Genomic DNA, 19,279 nt, shown 5'->3' on the forward strand with positions numbered 1-19,279 from the left:
TGTTCATGTTTGGGATTTGTCTGCGTTTCCATCACAAGTGACTTGTGGGAAGAGCAAATATTCCCCAAGGCACTTTATGTAGGCTTAAGTTTGATTTCTGCCAAGTTTATTTTGTCCAGTGCCCAGGGGATGCTCAAGGGGTCTTTGTGCCTCTTGCCCTGGGTGATGCTTGGGAGGGGCTTGGATGGGTTGTCCCTGCCCCTGTCACCCCAGGCCATTCCCTAGGCGGTATCCCTGTCCCTCTCACCCCAGGGCATTCCTGAGGAGGTCTCCCTGTCCCTGTCACCCCAGGCCATTCCAGAGGAGGTCTCCCTGTCCCTGTCACCCCAGGCCATTTCCCAGGGTGTCTCCATCATTCTCACCCCAGGGAATGCCTGGCGGTTCTCTCTCCCTCTCACCCCTGTGCCAGGGGGTGCTCCAGGGATTCTCTGTCCCTCTCAGCCCAGGGAATGCTCGGGGGTCTCTGTCCCCTCACCCTGGGGGATACTCGGGGTCTCTCCATCCCTCTGGCCTCAGGGAATGCTTGTGCAGGGCTGGGGACCAGGGGCTCTGTGTCCCTCTTACCGCTGAGGGTGCTCGGGGCTGGGGGGGCTCTCCGACCTTCTCATCCCTGAGGAGGCCAGGGGGGTCTCTGCCCCTCTCAGCCCTGGTGTGACCCCGCCCAGACATCATCGGGGTCAGAGGGACAGAGACACTCCCAAACCCCCAGAAGGGCTGAACCTGGGATTTGATTTGGGATGAGGATTTAGGAAGGGGCTGGAATTGGGGCAGGGGTTGGAGTTGGGGCTGAGATTTGGGGCTGGGGTTGGAGTTGGGGCTGAGATTTGGATTAGAGCTGGGATTGGGGCTAAGGCTAAACATGGGATTGGCTTTAGGGCTGGGGTTGGGATTGGGTCTGAGGCTAGGTGAGTCTGGCACTGGGATGAGATTAAATACAGAACTGTGAGTGTGTCTAAACGTGGAGTGAGATTGAGACCAGGATCAGGGTCAGGTTTGGGACTGAGCACACGCAGAGTGGGACAGGGGGGATGTCACTGCAGGATGTCCCTGGCATCGTCCCAGTCCTCATCAGGCACCTCCAAACATGGGGGGCAGCTGGCTGCTCCGAGATCCAGGTGCTTCCACGCTGCCCCTCAATACCAGGCGAGCATTCCCTGAGGGCAGCCCTGAATGTGACCCCTGGGGCTCTGGGATCAGCCCTCACATCCCTGTGGGAGCAGCTGCAGACATGATGAGAGATTTCCCCCCCACCCTCATTCCTGTGGAAGGGTGAAGCCCAGCTGTCCTTTCCTTCTGGTGCCCTCTACTCTCCTCAGCTGAGGATGTCAAACTCCCCAGGAGCAGGAAAAGTCCCCATTCCCTGTTTCCTTGTGGCTGCAGCCTGGAACATCCACTCAGAACGAAGAACTTTCTGACAGCCCTGCTGAATGACACCGGGAGGAGGTCTGTGAGAAAGGGAGGAAAAAGTGTTTTGATAGGAAATAAAGTTACAATATTATTTCTTTTGTCCCATTCCTTTTCAGTCAGTTGCAGTTCTGTTTTCAGAGTGCCACCTTCTCAGCTGATAGTGTTTGTGTCCTCCTTTCTCTCCTGCCTCTCTCTGCCTGCTCTGTTTCTCTTTCAGTGTCTCCCTTGACCCAGGGCAGCTCCCACCAAAGACCCTGCCCTGATTTAATTCCCAATCCAGGAGCTACAACAACCATGGGTGAAGTTACGAAGGCTGGCAGTGAAATGTCACTGTAGGATCTTCCATAAGAGCTTTGCCTTCAAGAGCAGGAACACCTTTTCCTGGCTGGGAACTGGAATTCCAGCCCCTGGGAGCATGTGCCATGGATGCCAGATGGGCATTCCTGAGGCTCCCAGGGTGCTGCTCCTGCCGTGCCTCCCAAGGAGCCGTGCAGGGCCGGGGACAAGGTGCAGCAGCTGTGTGAGCTCCCAGAGCATGCAGCAAAGGTGGATTTGCCGGGCATTTCCCAGCACATTGCCAGCTGGAAGCAGAAGGAAGAAGGAAAGGGAAGCGAGTCCCTGACAGAATCCTAGAACTATTGGGGTAGGAAAGGACCCTGCCCGTGGGTTACGATCCCATGAGGGAGTGTCACGATCCTCTTGGATGAGCAGGGTCGTGATGGCTCATTTACCAATCCCAAAAGTGCAAAAAAGGCAAACAGCATCAGAAGGCCATCAGTTTAATCACAACAAATGCACCTTTATTATAGAGTGCAAACAACAAATGCAATAGAGGGGACAGAAAGGAAATAAAGGATAGAAAGAAAAGGAGGGGAAAGGGGACTATAGGTAGCAAAGCAGACAAAATCCTCACTGGTCTGAACAATGGAGATCTGTCTTGTCGCATTGGGGAGAACCTGAAAATCTTGGTTATCTCAGGGGTCTTCCCCTGAGAATGGGGGGAATGGGCAAAAGACAATGAAAGTCCATTGAAAACGTTGAGGGGGAACAGGTACAATGAAGAATAAGTCCACTGAAGCCACTGAGGGGGAACAGGTCATGTTATCAGCCGTGAGCGAGAGCCGTTGTCTTCTTGGTCCATCAACCACACCTGGGCAAACATCTCCCATTGATCAGGCCAGCCCTCCTCCCTGTGGTAGGGGTCTCAGTCTCAGTCCTTGGGAGGGGCTTCAATCTCTGTCCATCACAGTGGTCATGAGGCAGATTGTGGCAAGCACATTTCTCTCTCTCTCTCAGGATTTTTTATTGAGGTGCACAGAGAGAAATGAAAGAGAAAAACAAGGAGCAGAAATAGAAATTGTTTTCTCTTTCATTTCTCTCTGTACACCTCCATAAAAAAATCCTGAGAGAGAGAGAAATGTGCTTGCCACATATCACCGTTTTAGTATAAATTAAAAAAAATAAAATAAAAAAACTGCATCTGCAATTCTTCTGCAGGGCCCTGCAAAAGAGAGCAAACACATCTCAAGAGGTCCCCTTATCAATTTGCTAGTTATCAATCAAAAGCCAAATCAAATGCTGATGTGGAATGTTCAAAGAGATCCTTTACCTGCAAACCATCTATCAAATCTCTAAAACAAAACTTACAACATAAAAACCCAAACAACAATTAAAAGAATGCTCAAATTTCAAAGTCCAAACAGCTGATTCTCAGGAGAAGGTGTCCATTGATTGGAAACGTTGATCTTGACATCCTCAAAAGTCCTTCTCAATGCTGAAACAGAGAACTGCTGAATCCTGAAACAAAACAACTGAAGAAAGTCCAAACAACAATTAAAAACCCATAATCAAACACCAAATGTGACATCATATAATTATCTAATACTAAAACACTGAATGGCATCCCAGAGACTGCAACAACCAACTCTGGGCTGATCGTCAACCATGCAAACATACCTTTCTTGTGCAAAAAACCATCACCAAATTAAAAACATCTGAAAAAATATCTGAAATGCCATGGCCAAAACTCTTAAATGAACCATTTTTTTCTTGGTTTTTTTTTTGTCTTTCCAACCACCTCTATTTAATTAATCTTAAATCTAATTTTTTTTTTTTTTTTTTTTTAATCTCGGAATCAGAATGCCCAGCAAGTAGCAGGCTTTGAGACCCTGCGCAGCTGGCGGCCCCGGTCCATGCGGGCGGAGCCAAGATCCCCAACCCGGCCGTGGGGGGCACACGGGGCCCTCCGGCCGTGGGGCTGGACCAATCGGTCCCAGCCCGACCGGCGGGGCGGGATCTTCATCTTCACAGCCCGGCCCCACCACGCGGCCAGTGTCACGGCAAGTCTTCCAGCATCGTGTTCATCCCGCACCGCGCCTGGCCGTGGCCGCAGCCACAGCCTCTCAGGACGCGTTTGCCCCCGCCCCTCAAACGAGGGCATGACACAAGAACTGCCCCAGGGCTCAGCAGAGAAGGTGTTTTCCCCAGAGAAATGTTGATTCTCAGGACCTGCGGCACGGTTGGGCCGGCACGCAGCTCTCTGACCCCTGGCCGCAGCACCCCCACGCTCTCCGGGCACAAGACCAGCGGCTGCATTCCCAGAACTCATCCCCCCCGCCCCCCAAACGTGAGCGGGAGGGGCGAGGGGCCTCGAGCTCCGGCGAGAATCCCCCACCCAAGCAAGAATTGGACCAAGAAAAACACTGTTCCCCAGAAAGGCACTAAACTTCATCACTTTCACTTTCGCGGCAGCTGCAAGGAGCTGCCGAGGAGCGGCAGCAGCAGAGAACAGGCTGGGAGGGGACCCCGGGCTGATTGGAGTCGGCGGGGTCCGCTCCAACGCGGCCCCGGGCTGCTGCTGCTCGCTGCTGTTGCTGTTGGCAGCGCCTGGCGACCCGGCGAAAGCCGCGGGAGGCGGCGGGGCAGCCGGGACCAGCGGGGCCGGCGCGGGGGTCGCTGCGGGCGGCGTCTCCGCCCCTGCCGAGGTGGCTTCAGGCCGGCTCTCAGCGGCGGGTGTGTCTCCCAGCTCCGAATGGGCAGGAGGAGGAGGAGGCACGGCTGCAGGCGGGGAAACCGGCGGGCGGCGGCGGCGGCTCCCTCTGCGCAGAAGCAGAAGAAAACATCTGAGCCACGGACAAAGGCTCTGCCCCCGCCTTTTTGCGGGGGGGCACCGGCAGCAAAGACTGGATTATTGGAAAAGGGGTCCATTTCTGGACTATCGGAAGAAGCTCTAATTAAACTCTCATGGCCTGGGGTGACAGGAACAGGGGCACCCCTTGGGGTGGCTATTGGGGTCATTTGTGGTGCTGGGAGGGGGTTTGGGTTGGGGGTTAGGGTGACTGGGAGTCATTGGGATCATAGTGGGAGGGATTGGAACCACGGCAATGGCCTGGGCTGGGTGATGTGGGGCCTCAGGGAGCGCAGGGAGCACTGTGACCCTGCGGGGCCCGATGGAACCAAGGGGACATTGTGACACTTGGGGGCCCAGCCTGGCCGTGGAGTGTTTTGGGAGCCCCGGGGTGCCCAGGGCAGCAGAGCAGAGCCCCTGGCTCAGGGGCAGCAGCTCCCCGGGACACCCTGGGCGGGCGGGTGGCAGGGGATGCCCGGGGAGAAGAGGAAGCCAAGGCCCAGCGCCCCAAGGGCGGCACCGGCTGAGGGACGGGGCAGGAGGGAGAGGCCGCTGCTGGGACTGTGCTGGGGCTGCCCAGCAATGAGCCAAGGTTGTGTGACATCACAGGGGCTGTGTGACATCACAGGGGGCTGTGTGACATCACAGGGGAACATGTGACATAGTAGAGTTGGCTTTGTCACATCACAGGGGGCTGTGTGACATCACAGAACTGGCTGTGGGACATCACAGGGGGCTGTGTGACACCTCAGGTGCCTCTGTGATGTCACAGGGGCTGTGTGACATAATAGAGTTGGCTGTGTGACATCCCAGACTGGCCAGTGACATCACAGGGGCTGTGTGACATCATGGGGTGGCCATGTGACATCACAGGGACTGTGTGACATCAGAGGAGGATGTGCGGCATCACAGGAGGCTGTGTGAAATCACAGGGGGCTGTGTGACATCACAGCAGCTGTATGAGGTCACTGGGGAGGTCACTCTACCCTGACCCCTCCTCACAGTTTTATTGTTTGGAGCTCCTGAGAATCTCTTGTTGGTATTTCTCCAGTGAGTCCAACTCTGAGGACACAAATAATTGTAATTCCTTTCAAATGTCTCCTTGAAAGAGTTTTTTAGTGGATGGGGGTCAGGGCTTGTCTGTCCTGCTTGGCACAGCCCAGGCAGGGTTTCACAGCCCCATTCCACGCTCCATTTCCCAGCTGGAGCCGCTGGTGCCTCTGAGTTCTGCTGCCCCAGCCCCAGGGACGCTCTCCTTGTCTGCCCATTCCCCCACGGTCTCTGGGCAGGGATGGCCTCAGTGGGGGCTGCTGACATCCTCAGCACCTTGGAGGCTGCTGCTGAATTTTACTGCTCCAGAGGCTTGTTCAGCTTTCAGATTTCACAAGCCTATTCCAAGTGAATACAATATATTTAAAAAAAAAAGAGAGAAAATATGTTTTAGGTCCTGTTTAGTTTTTTTTTCCCTGTTAATACATTGATAAGTGCACTCTCCAATTGACACTGAATCCAAGTACCTCCTCATGCAGTTTGAATAGATATGAAAATCAAGACCCTTCATGGCTGACAATCAATCAGACTCTGTCCCTACCCCTACCCTGCCATTCCCCCCATCCAAGCCCTGGCACTCAGAGCAGCCTTGTGTACATCTGAGCTCCCTCCAGCCCACGCTGCACCTGCAGCTTTCAGCTCCTTGGCTCCAACTCCCACCTGCTTTCCCTGGACAAGGAGCTGCCCGAGACACAGAGGGATGTTCATTTATTGCCAGCCAACAAAGCCACGGGAAGGCACAGCTCCATCCAATGCAAAAGACATTCCTCTGCTGGCTATTAAATCCACTTTGCACAGCAGACAGTCTCAGAGCAATGGAAAACACCTTCTGTGCCCAGCACAGATCCCAAGGTGCCCCCAAACCCTCCCTGCCCCAGTTCTGCCCAGATTTGCTCTTTGCACACACGAGTCACAGGCTGAAGGCAGGAGCTCCCTCCATGGCCAGAGGGAGGAAAAGAGGGAAAGTGGATGAAGAGCTCTCCTGTGCAGAGCCAAGGTCCAAGTGCCCCTGCAGTGGGAACCACAACTCATCAGGTTTGTGTCCTTTGGGCTCAGGGTCTGGTGACACTCAGAGGCACAGAAAGGTTTCTTGCCAACAAACACAGGTTGAACATTTGAACAGTTTAATAACCATCCCAGCTCTTCCCTCAGCTCTCTGGGATGTCCCAGCAGCATCTGACATGTCCCCCATCCCCAAGGGATTTCTGTACAGGAACAGTTTTAGACAAAGACATAAGAAAAGGTAATTCTGTAATAGATATAAACACAATGAGGATGTTGTCTAATGTGATATTTATTTGAACTTCAGAAAGATCGGACAACTCCCTGAAGCTCAAAGCATGAAACCAGTCAGTGGAGAGGCACTTGAATGACCAGAAAGCATCTGGAGGAGGAAATCTGGGAGCAGCAGGAAGTACATAGATCCAGCTGGTCTAGTGAAGAGACGGCCATAGACATGGCCATTTAAACAGGAGAGCGGGAAACACCTGAAGGAAGAGGGAGAGGAAATAATAAACAGAATATTGGCGACACAATTAGAAGGCAAGATCAGTATTTTTCCTCTTGCCATTAGTACACCTCCAGGAAATTCCTGTTCCTGATGGGAAAACTTTGCCATTTCTTAAAAGTACTCAAGTGACACAGATAGTAAAAATATGCTTGTATATTATGAAATGTACAGGTACTAACACCTGTGCCCCTTTCCAGGCAGTCATCAGTTGTGTGCCCATGAACAGGCAGTGCCACTTGTGCCCTGAGGTGCCCAGCTGGGATTGGATCTCTCAGAGAAGAGCTGAGGGAGAGCAGAGCACCTTGCCAGCTGCAGGTCCCTGCCAGCCCCGCAGGGCTCCTGTGCCATCAACATCTGCTCTGTTCCAGTCTGAAACAGGGCCCAGCACGGTGCCAGGATCCTCAGAGAGCTGAGGTGTGTGCTGGAATTCCATGCCCTCCCCATGGCGCAGCAGCCCTGCATTTCCCTGCTCCAGCCTTGGTCTCCAGCACAGCCATGGAGGCTCTTTGGGTTCCTGAGTGTTCCTGCAGCCCCCAAGGGCAGCTGAGCTCTGCCTTTGGCACAGTCAGCCCTGGCCAGCGCAGGCCACGCTCAGCAATTCCTTGTCTGTGGCCGGCCTTGCTGCCAGCCCCGGCAGCGGCTGCGTGGCCCCTTGGTGGCCCTGTGCTGGCCCAGCCATGGTGCCACAGCCCCTGTGCAGGCCCAGCCCAGGACAGGAGCATTGCGGCTGGGAACGGCCCCTGTGCCGTGGTGCCCACGGCAGCCTTGGGGCTCTGTGCCCCATGGCCTCCCTGCTGGGCAGCCTCTGCCAGCTCCTGCCCAGCCCGTGGCACCTGTGGGGCTGCACAGACAGCCCTGCCCCGGGCTCTGCCGGCCTCTGGGCCAGCAGAGAGGCCGGCCAGGGCTGGCCATGGCCGGGAACAGGCCCTGAGCCCCGCAGGAGGATGGAGCTGGGCCACAGCCAAACTCAGCCCAGGCCAAAGCTGGGCTCAGCAGCCAGGGCTGCCAAGGGCTGGGGACAGAGGCTGGCGCTGACAAATGTCCTGGGCCCCCTCCCTGCTGTGTCCATGCCCCCAAGGGCACAGAGCAGCCTCCTCTCTCGGGCACTTGCCTGTTTTCAATGCCTTGCACAGGCGCTGGCCCTGCCCCACAAGGCCTGGGCTGAGTCCTGCCCCTGCACGCTCAGCCAGGCTGAGATGGACACTGATGGTTTCTGGGCCAGGCTCTCGGAGCCCAGCCCAGCTCCCTGCAAGCTCTGCCAGCTGCCCTGAGCTCTGTGCAGCACCAAGGGCCTCTCCCCAGCACAGCCCAGCCGGCTCTGGTCCCACAGCTCTGCTCAGGCCAGGCTGCTCTGGCCACTGGCCCCACGGCCTCAGCCCCTGGCAAGGGCACAGCAGCAGCTGCAGCTCAGCCAGGACTCAGCCCCACCATGGGGGAAGGGGCTTGGCCAAGGGAAAGGAGGCTCCCTGGCTGCCCTGCTCCCCTCTGGCTGAGGTGCTGAGAGCTCTGCAGCCCCTGCTGCCATCCCATCTGCCCAGGCCAGCACAAGAGCCCCGGCCTTGGGGCCCTCCAGAGCTGCTCCTGCTCCAGGCCCAGGGCCCATCCCAGAGCTGGGGCAGCCACAAAGCTGTGCCCATTTCTGTTCATTGCTGCTCTGATGGCAATAGTACAAAAATTTTTAAAAGTTGTGGAATATTCATTTATTTCACCTAAATACAATGTGAGACTTCCTGCCTACGCAATGTTTCTGGGTCACACAAGAAGCAGGGATAATTAAGATTAAGAGGGTAAATAATAGCATTTCTTTTAATATAACAGAATCAAAAGCAGAAAAAACATTAAAATATACATAAGGGCAGATTTGGCTTCTCATGACATACAGTGAGAGTTGCTGTCAGAGGAAAGCAGGCATTCTGTGGCTTCTTCTGGTGGGTTACCTCCACTGGAGTCCACGTGCCTACCAAGCCGTGCTAGCACTCCCCTCTTTGGCTGGGCAGGGGAGAGAAAATAATATGGGAAAGAAATCATAGATTGAGGTAAGGCAGTTTTCTGTAGCAAAAGAGGAAGTTTTTACATGCACCAGCAATGAGAAAAAACCCAATAATTTTATTCTCTCCTTCCCGTCAGCAAGTGATGTTCAGCCACTTCCCAGGAAGCAGGACTTCAGCAGGCAGAGTGGTTGATCAGGAAGGCAAACACTGTAGATAGGAAATGCCCCCTATTCCTCCTCCTTCCTTAGCTTTTACACCAGAACTAATGCCATACAGCCTGGAATATCCGTTTGGTTAATTTGGGTCGCTGGCCTGGTGTCCCTTGCCAGGATCTGACCCACTCGCAGCCCCTTGATGGAGGGAGAATGCTGAGACACAGCAGGAGCCAAACCAGGGGTGTGTTTCCGGCTCCTTTCTGGCTCCCAATGCAAAGCACTGTGAGGGCTGTTATGGGACAGTGAAAAGTCTGAAAAGCATCCAGTCACAGCTTTCCTGAGAGATTTCTTGAGCTCCTGGTTCCTCAGGCTGTAGATGAGGGGGTTCAGGGCGGGAGGCACCACCGAGTACAGAACTGACACCGCCAGATCCAGGGATGGGGAGGAGATGGAGGGGGGCTTCAGGTAGGCAAATGTGTCAGTGCTGATAAACAGGGAGACGACGGCCAGGTGAGGGAGACAGGTGGAAAAGGCTTTGTGCCACCCCTGCTCAGAGGGGATCCTCAGCACAGCCCTGAAGATCTGCACATAGGAGAAAACCATGAACGCCAAACAGCCAAAGCCAAAAAAGAAAGTGACTACAAGAAGCCCAAATTCCCTTAAGCTAGAGTGTGAGCAGGAGAGCTTGAGGATGTGTGGGATTTCACAGAAGAACTGGCCCAGGGCATTGCCATGGCACAGAGGCAGGGAAAATGTATTGGCTGTGTGCAGCAGAGCATTGAGAAAGCCACTGGCCCAGGCAGCTGCTGCCATGTGGGCACAAGCTCTGCTGCCCAGGAGGGTCCCGTAGTGCAGGGGTTTGCAGATGGACACGTAGCGGTCGTAGCACATGATGGTGAGAAATGCAAATTCTGATGCAATGAAAAAGGCAAAGAAAAATACCTGTGCAGCACATGCTGAGTAGGAGATGGTGCTGGTGTCCCAGAGGGAATTGTGCATGGCTTTGGGGACAGTGGTGCAGATGGAGCCCAGGTGGCTGAGGGCCAGGTTGAGCAGGAAGAAGAACATGGGCGTGTGCAGGTGGTGGCCGCAGGCTCCGGCGCTGATGATGAGGCCGTTGCCCAGGAGGGCAGCCAGGGAGATGCCCAGCAAGAGGCAGAAGTGCAGGAGCTGCAGCTGCCGCGTCTCTGCCAGTGCCAGCAGGAGGAAGTGGCTGATGGAGCTGCTGTTGGACATTTGCTGTGTCTTGGCATGGATATCTGCAGAAAAAGTAATATGGAATAGTTCAGTTTGTGGAATATTTGAAATATCCCAGCACAGCTTGGGGCCCTGTTCCCAGGGCTGGGCCCTGCCAGTTCTGCCAGAGCCCAGCCCAGCCCTGGGGGCTCAGCTCTGCCCTGCAGACCCCTCCCAGCTCCGGCACTGCCCAGGAGCAGCTCTGGCCCTGCATGCTCTCATGGCAACATCAGAGCAGCCCTGAGGAGGCTGGCAAAAGGACCCTGTGCTGATTTCTGTCACTGCCCAGTTTATTCAGATCAGAGAGAATTTTTTTTTTTTTTTCACAACATGAACAAAGAGATGAATATCTAAGTGCAATTTCCCATTCATGCCACCCAGAGATGTAGATTTAAAAAGCAGGATTTTTCTTTTTTATGCAGCCCCTGCCTTGCTGTGCTCATCACTTCATCTACTAGGAAACACCCTGGAGGTAAATGTCATTCTGGGAGCAGTCCTGAACAATGCAGCATCCTCACCACACAACAAGAACACTTCCAAATCCTACCAGCTGTCTCCTGCCACCCAGATCTTGTCCCCCAGTGCTGGGAGCAGCTCCCAGGGCTGGCTGAGAGCTGCCCCTGGCAGGCAGCAGAGTCCCTGGCCCAGCACAGTGCCCTGGGCTGCAGGACCCTGCTCTGCAGGACAGCCCTGGGCACCCCTGGCTGCTCTGCACAAGAGAGAATCAGAGAATGTACTCACAGGGTCTGTGGGCATTGGGATGTTCCAGCTTGAGGAGATCACTGCAGGAGCTGCAGCTGCCTTGTCCTGCAGCCAGAGGTTCCTGTGCCAAGGGCTGGCAGTGATTCTGCCCCAGGCATTTCTCAGCACCTTCCCAGCCCTGACTGATTGAAGCTCTCTGTGCCTCTGGGCTGTGCCCCAGCACTGCTGGGCTGGGAGAGGAGCTGCTCCTCAGGAGAAATGTCTTTTTGAAGCTTTTCTTGGTTGCCAGGAGCTGCCTCTGTGCCAGGAGCCCATCCCAGCTCAGCAGCACAGACACAGCACCAGGACTTTAATGACCCTCTGGGGCTTTGGTGTTGTTTACATCAGACTCAGTCCCTGAGAGTGTCTTCAAAAAACTTCTCAAGAACTCAAAGTTAAATTTAAACACCAAAGTTTCTTGAAGTTTTAATGGGTCCCACTGAGGGACGTGACTGAGAAAGTGTCCCCAGGTTCCAGTTAGAGCAGAACACTGGAGGTAGTGATGACAGGTGGGGAGAAACAGGGCAAAGGTGTCTCTGGTGCTGAGCACACCTGGATGTGTTTCAGGAATGCAAAGGGCCAAGGCTGAGCCCCAGCCCCTGGCAAGGCAGATCCTGTCCCTCCCTCCTTGCTCAGGGCTCTTCCCGGGATGGGCACTGGCATGTGGGGATGTGCAATGCCAAGGGCAGGACCATGGGGCGGCCCCTGCCAGGCTGCTGAGCAGGGACAAGGAGGCAATGAGGCCCCAGGCCTGCAAGGGTCACTTGTCCCCTCCTGGAGCCAGGGCCAGCAGCCACGGCCAAAGTGCTGCACAGGTTGGCTCTGTCAGGGCCTTGCAGCTGCTGCACATGCCTGTGCCCTCTGCAGCCCAGGCTGTCCTACGGTGTCCCTGCCCTGCGCCTCTGTCCCTGCCGGCTGTCCTCATCCCCCGGCTGCCCAACTGATACTGAATCAGCCAGATAGAAAACTTCTAACACAATCTGGCTATTAGAAAGTGTTCTGCCAATCAAGAGGGGAGATTTAAAGAACACAGACACCAATGGAAAGAATGGTCTTATTTTACTATGAACATAAAGACAACACAAAAGTAAAATGACATATTCAATAAATATATCAGTTGGCTTTAGCAACAAGCCAATGTCAGCAAGCACCTGTTATGGACAAATTCAATTGGGGAGGTTAATTATAGATAAATCAATTAACAAGAATTTATTAAGCAAGCGGTATTAAGCAAAAAAACAGCGCTGGGCGGCCGGGGAGTCTCCACTCTGCCACGGCGCACCTTCCCCCTTTGACCTCTTTGTTTTTATAGTCCCCCCTTTTTTTCAGTTGACGTATTTTCTCTCGATGTACTCTGCGCCGGTGCAATTGGTTGCTAGGGGGTCCTTTTTCTCTCTGCCCTTGGTGGTCATAGGGATGAAGGCTCCTTATCTTCTTTGCCGGTTGTCCTTGGCCTAAAAGTTAGCTTGTATATAGTTAGTTACACAGTCTTCTGTGCTAGCTGCATTTGCACAATTCTTAAGCAGAATACTTGTTGTTTATCAAACCACCCCCCCCTTTTTTTTTTCCTCTTTCTCTTCTCGCAGTCTGAAATTCTCTATTCAGTTTAAATTCTTATTTTCTTTCAATGTTCGTTTTAATGAACAAAGACCTTTTTATTACAATCCCTCCTCTTTCTCTTTACCAATTTGTTCATTAAAACACTTTAACTCTTGGTGGCTTAAGACCAGGGTTTCATCTACTTCTGAGTCCCTGGGCAATGCTTCGTACCTCTCCCTAATAAGCATTAGATGAGCTGCTTCTAGTCTTCCTTTTACAATGTCTATGATTTTATTAAAAATGCAAGGTCCGAAAGTTAAACCTAGTAACAACAATATCACAGGACCTGCAAGGGTTGATAGTAGCGTGGTAAGCCAAGGGGAGCTGTTGAACCAAGTCTCATACCAGCTTCGCTGTGACTCTCTCTCCCTCTTTCTCCGTTCGAGGCCTTCCCTTAGTTTAGTCATTGTATCTCTCACAATTCCCGTGTGGTCTGCATACACACAGCATTCCTCCCTAAGGGCAGCACATAATCCTCCCTGTTGCAAGAATATTAAGTCCAATCCTCTACGATTTTCTAATACTACCTCTGACAGGGATCTTACAGACTTTTCAAGGGCTGAGATCGACTGTTCAATGCGGGCTAAGTCTTTATCTACAGCAATCCTCAAGGAATTAAATTCTTGATTCTGTTTTACTAATGATGCCACCCCGGTGCCAACACCTGTTCCACCTACAATCATTAGGGTAGCCACTGTCAAGGCGGTGAAGGGTTCCCTTTTTGATAAGTGATGTTCAGAAGTGACTTGAGCATTAAACACATATTCCTCAGGATGATAAATGATTTTAGGGACTATTACCACTTGTATGCAAAACTCAGAGACTTCGTTGAATAGGTCAAGAGCAATACAGGGTGTAAGCCCCCCTCTGGAGCATATCCATTTAGTATTTTTGGCTGGAATCAACCATTTTGCCGGGTTACCCTTATGCTGTGCTTTACTGACTGTTTTACACAAATGTTTCTTTTGCCACGGGACTCTCCCTATGCATCGTCCCTTTCCAGTTACTGCTGCTAACGTTATCCCTTGGGTTTGGGGGTCTTTCCAGTTACATTGTGGCGGATTGCTCCCATTAACTCGCTTGGGTTTCTCATTGAGCCCTACTGCCTCATAGAAAGGAGGTTTAATATCAAAGCACAGCCAGCATTGTTCAGTAATGTTAGGTCGTGTTACATTGAGGACTTGGTACGCTGCCTGCATAAGTTCCAAAGGGTACTTTGCTGGGGATCCGGGGTCGGGAGTATGAGGGTCTCGTTTCCGGGCATTGTGGTGTCACTGGTCCCTATAGCTGTCTCGGTTAACTTCTCCTCAGCAATTACAGAGTTAGGGCCTATGGGTAGAGGATCATGTGGTAGGATTTCCTTTTTTATTTGAATGTACCCTCCACGATCCTTACCCGGTTCCCAACACTTTACTCCCCAAGTTTTTCCTACCAGCCATCCTGGGTCCAGGGGGTTGAGCACCTGTATTTTCAAGGACCTACAATTCCCCATATACAGAATTTCTCCTTGAGTGCCATACCATGGAACTTTGCATCCTTTAGGATACCATGAGACCTGTAAAAATTTATCTGGATGGGTGACAGCCCAGGCAGTTGCTATGGTTTCACAGCCCCAATATCCACACAGATATTCACCAGGGTAATTACAATATCCCCTCCCAGGATTGGAGCTAGGACACCAATAGATAGCGTGGAAGTCAGGTTTACTCCATCCCCACACAGAGTTCACCAAGTCCTCATTAGTAACTAAAAAAGTAGGAGCTACAGTGGTGGCATTTTGCTTAACAACTTTCCCTTGGTCTATTTTGGTCAGAGTCCAATTAAATGGCTGGTGTGCATAGTCCCCTTGTACAGGCCAGGTACAACATATAACTAATATGTACAGAATTTGCCAGCAAGGGTGGAGTCCAAACCGCCCCAGAACTTGATTATCATTATTTCCCCCTTCCCACTGTTTGGTTTGACATGTTATTGCCGGGCTCACCTTTACCCTTGGGAGATCAGTACCCTTGAGGCAGTTCTTGAAATACCTTTGAATTGTCCCAGTTTGAGGGCTTTTTCCTCCACTGCTTCTTATCCCTCTGCCTCGCTCGCCGACCCGGTTGCTTCGAGCCGCGAGGTGTACCATCTTCTCGGCAGCAAGGATATTCTTCAGGAGGACCCTTACTCTGTTTTTGCTGCCTCTTTTTGAATGATTCCCAATTCTTATCCTTCACTTGCGGTGAATTACACTGAATTCCAGGTAAAGTCTTCCGGCAATTCCCTTTTATAATTTGAACAATTAGGGGAATTGGTTCATTAGAGTGGTAACAACAATTTTCAGGCCTAGCCCCCTTAGTAAACACCTCCCACCACTCTTGGGATTCCCTTGGTAGGGTCCCGTTCTCTTCTCCAATCTTTAGGACTGACTTTGTCAGTTCTCTTTCTAATTGATAACACCCTTTACAAATACCCCTAGGAGGGGTACCTCTATAACTATGGACCCACCACCGTTCCTGGCAGATTTTACAAATATAGCATACAAAAGGGTAACAATCACAATCCTTATTTGTACAATAGACTCTAAAATCATCAGTTATAGGATATCCATAATCCAATATCTCACTATACCAGCTGGTTTGTACAATTTTTACTGAGTCCATTAAGTCCGTTTAAATGTGACCTTAAGATCTCCGGGTTGGCTGGTTATTCTCCAGGGGTCTTCGGCAGCAGCAGCAGTAATCGGTCCCTTTATTCGGCTCGCATGTGTCCATCCCTTCTCGGCGGTTCTGACTGCAGTTTCTGTAGTAAGTAAAACAACATAGGGGCCTTCCCAGTTTGGGATTAGTGAGGTTTCTTTCCAGGTTTTTATTAACACCTTATCACCTGGTTTTATATTATAAAAGGGCCTTTTTAAATCAGGAAGACTGAGAACCGGTGCATTTACTAATTCTGCCTTGAGGTCCTGTAGTTTTTCCTCACCTTCCCGAGTCCACTTAAGCAAGCCTTCTTTTGTTAGTTTCTCATATAGGAATTTTACTTTCCTGCTAAATCCCTCTATCCATTGTCTACAGTACCCAAACAATCCTAACAGCTGTCTAACCTCCCGCTTTGTCCTTGGCCCTGGCATAGCTAAGATTCCCTTAACCCTTTCTGGGTCTAGTTTCTTCGTTCCTTGACTCAGTCTATGTCCGAGATATTTCACCTCTTTTTCCACAAATTGTAATTTGGATTTTGACACTTTGAGTCCTTTCAAGCTTAGAAAATTGAGTAATCTTATACTCTCTTCCCTGACAATTTCCTCTTCTTTCCCAGCTACTAACAAGTCATCTACATACTGAATCAGGACAGCCCCTTCTCTCAACTGAAAATCTGTAAGCAGCTGCTCCAGTGCCTGGCCAAATAAATTAGGGGACTCTGTAAACCCTTGTGGGAGTACCGTCCAACGGAGTTGTTGTTTCCTGTGGGTGTCTGGGTCTTCCCATTCAAAGGCAAAACAGTCCCTACAACTTTCTTTAAGGGGACATGCCCAAAATGCATCCTTTAAATCTATAACACTATACCACTGATTTTCGGGGCCTAATTGACTTAATAAAGTATGAGGGTTAGTTACTACAGGGAATCTTTCTACAGTCCTTTTGTTAATTTCTCGTAAGTCATGTACCAAACGGTATTTCCCATCGGGTTTTTTAACAGGAAGGATAGGAGTATTAAAAGGAGACATGCAGGGTTCTAATAACCCTTGTGCTTTTAATCTTTCAATTTCAGGTTTGACCCCTTTCCTTCTTTCATTTGGAATTGGGTACTGCTTAACTCTAACTGGGACTTCAGGATTTCTTAATATTATCTCAAAAGGTTTTATGTCCAATCGGCCTGCTTTTTCTGGGGTATACCACACTTCAGGGTTAATTTTCTGTTCGTCCTCTACCCAAAGAGGACATAATTTAATATTTAGCTTCTTGTCATTTATGTCGATTCTAATTCCTAATTTAATCATCAAATCTCGTCCCAGTAAGTTATAGTCAGCCTCTGGAACGAATAGCAGTGACCCTATACCTATTTTGGAGCTGGTTTCAAAAATCACGTCTTTGATTACAGGCACTTTAAAGGCTTCCCCTTTTGCCCCAACTACCTGTATTGTTTCTCTTGATAATTTACACCCTGAGGGAAGGGTTTGAACCGTTGATCTCTCAGCTCCTGAGTCCACAAGAAACTCATATTCTTGCTGCTGGGGACCAATTTTTAGTTTTACCAGGGGCTCTGTTTTTTTCCTGGGTCCCCAGCAAATAGAGCCCCTGACCCCCTCAATCTTCCTTGAATTGCTTTTCATCTGCCAACCTTTCTCTGCATTCCCGCGAAAATGCCCTCTCTTACCACAATAAAAGCAGCTTCCTTGTCCACTCTCCTTTTCTCTTCTCCCTTCTTCTACCTTCTGACCCTTTGGCTTACTTCCCTGGAACTGACTAAGCGTGCCCCTCTGCCCTTCACGTACCACAGCCATCATCACTCTTGCTTGTTTCCTATGTCCTTCCTCCTCTTTCCGTACATACACTTTCTGAGCTTCCCGCAACAATTCATCCAGGCCTCTACCATGCCAATCCTCAATCTTTTCCAATTTTCTCCTAATATCAGGCCAGGCTCTGGCCACGAACTGGGTCTTTAACAACATCTGTCCTTCCGGAGTGTCAGGATTTACTCCGGAGTACAGCTGAAAAGATCTCCGGAGCCGTCCTAACCATTCCGTGGGGTCCTCATCTTTCTTTTGACTCTCACAAAAAGCTTTATTCACATTCTGCCCCTTAGGGACTGATTCTCTGATCCCCTGGATAAGAATTGTTCTTAAGTCTGCCATATGTGTCCTATGCAGGGGATCTTGCTTATCCCAATTAGGACGCTGTAAAGGCCATTTAGTATCTGCTTGGGGTCCTGCCTGAAGGTCTCTATCCCAAATTCTCATACCAGCTGTCCTGATCATCCCTCGCTCCTCAGATGTGAATAAAATCCCCAGTATTGACTGCATTTCGTCCCACGTATACACGTTGGGCCCCAGAAACTGATCCACCCGCTCTGCAACTCCAAGGGGGTCTTCCAATAGATGTCCCATTTCTTTCTTGAACTCCCTCACATCTCCTGAATTAAGAGGTACCTCCACATAACCTATTCCCGGAATTTGGGCTGGTTGTCCCTGCTGACCAGCATTAGGATTAGGGATCATTCCCAAAGCTACTTCCCTTAATGGATATAGAGCTTGCCTTTCCCTCTCGCTTTTCCCCTTGTTAGGCTACGAGTAACACGACGATTTTCCTCAGGGACCGGTTCCAGGATTTCTACTTCCTGGTTTTCAAAATCCCCCCCTTGATCTAAATTGGGGTAGACTACTGGTGGTGCTGGTGGAGGTGGAGGAGGGGGAGGTATGTATGGTAGAGGGGGTGCAGTTGGAACCTCCTCAGGCTTTTTATTTTTCTTTTTTTTTTTCTTTTTCTCCCTGGGTGCTTAAGGCAAAAAGTTTTGCTCTTGTTTCCCCCACTATCCAGAGAGCAGCGTACTTGCTCTCTTCCATATCAAAAGGTTCTTTAGAATTTACATAAATGTTTAATGCCTGGCAAATCCAGTCCTCGAAGCTTCCAAACACTGGCCAAAATAAATTATCACCACGGATTTGTTTCCCTCCCCATACTTCCATACAATAATGTATCATTTTTGCCCTATCCTTCCCTTTTCTTGAAGGGTATTCATCCCAAGATTTTATTATTAAACCTAACAGACTGTCAGGTGGTATCTGGGGAAACTTTACCGGGGTCCCCGTCCCCATGGAATCAGAGGGCTTGCTTTTCCTCTGTCCCATCTTCCAGGACACCTTCACACACACACACACTCGCGGCCCCCTGTTCGTGGCCCAGCCCCTCTCGGGGTCTGGAAACTGCACTACTTAGAGGTCCACACTTGCCTCGTCCTAAAAGGACGTCTCGTACGTTATGTCCTGGGATCCCAACCCCAACCGAGCGGATCCCACTTTTATACTCACGCTGTCCTGCGCCTTCGCCCGGGCTTCGTGCACAAAGATTATGGGGTTACCGGTATCCCTTTTGCTTAATACCGAATTTAGGTTCGTCGGTAAGGGCCCGAGAAGGAAAAGCCTGCACCAGGGCCGCTGAAAAAGCAGCGGGGCGCCTCCCTGATTAGGAATTCCTGCCCGTTTGCCCTTATCCGAGTCACAGCACCAAATTTGTTATGGACAAATTCAATTGGGGAGGCTAATTATAGATAAATCAATTAACAAGAATTTATTAAGCAAGCGGTATTAAGCAAAAAAACAGCGCTGGGCGGCCGGGGAGTCTCCACTCTGCCACGGCGCGCCTTCCCCCTTTGACCTTTTTGTTTTTATAGTCCCCCCTTTTTTTCAGTTGACGTATTTTCTCTCGATGTACTCTGCGCCGGTGCAATTGGTTGCTAGGGGGTCCTTTTTCTCTCTGCCCTTGGTGGT

General features: G+C 51.1%; 1 protein-coding gene and 1 long non-coding RNA gene across 2 annotated transcripts; both read right to left on the minus strand.

The window, feature by feature from the left end:
• Window positions 1–2,170: 2,170 nt before the first annotated feature.
• LOC128783314 (uncharacterized) lies at window positions 2,171–4,361 on the minus strand. The gene is made up of 2 exons (XR_008429070.1): window positions 4,142–4,361; window positions 2,171–3,218 (listed from the first exon to the last, which is right to left on the minus strand). It is a non-coding gene; the product is annotated as an uncharacterized LOC128783314 (long non-coding RNA).
• A 4,759-nt stretch (window positions 4,362–9,120) lies between these two features.
• Window positions 9,121–10,551, minus strand: LOC128783315 (olfactory receptor 14J1-like). Its single transcript, XM_053933967.1, has one exon. It carries the CDS (start codon window positions 10,474–10,476, stop codon window positions 9,337–9,339), a length of 1,140 nt encoding a protein of 379 aa, XP_053789942.1. The 5' UTR covers window positions 10,477–10,551; the 3' UTR covers window positions 9,121–9,336.
• Between the last annotated feature and the right edge of the window lie 8,728 nt (window positions 10,552–19,279).

The sequence above is a fragment of the Vidua chalybeata genome, unplaced genomic scaffold (genome assembly GCF_026979565.1).
Source record: "Vidua chalybeata isolate OUT-0048 unplaced genomic scaffold, bVidCha1 merged haplotype scaffold_183_ctg1, whole genome shotgun sequence".
In the NCBI taxonomy this organism is placed as follows: Eukaryota; Metazoa; Chordata; class Aves; order Passeriformes; family Viduidae; genus Vidua; species Vidua chalybeata.

Coding starts and splice junctions, on each gene's coding strand:
- LOC128783315 (XM_053933967.1), bottom strand. CDS start 10,476: ATGTCCAACAGCAGCTCCATCAGCCACTTCCTCCTGCTGGCACTGGCA.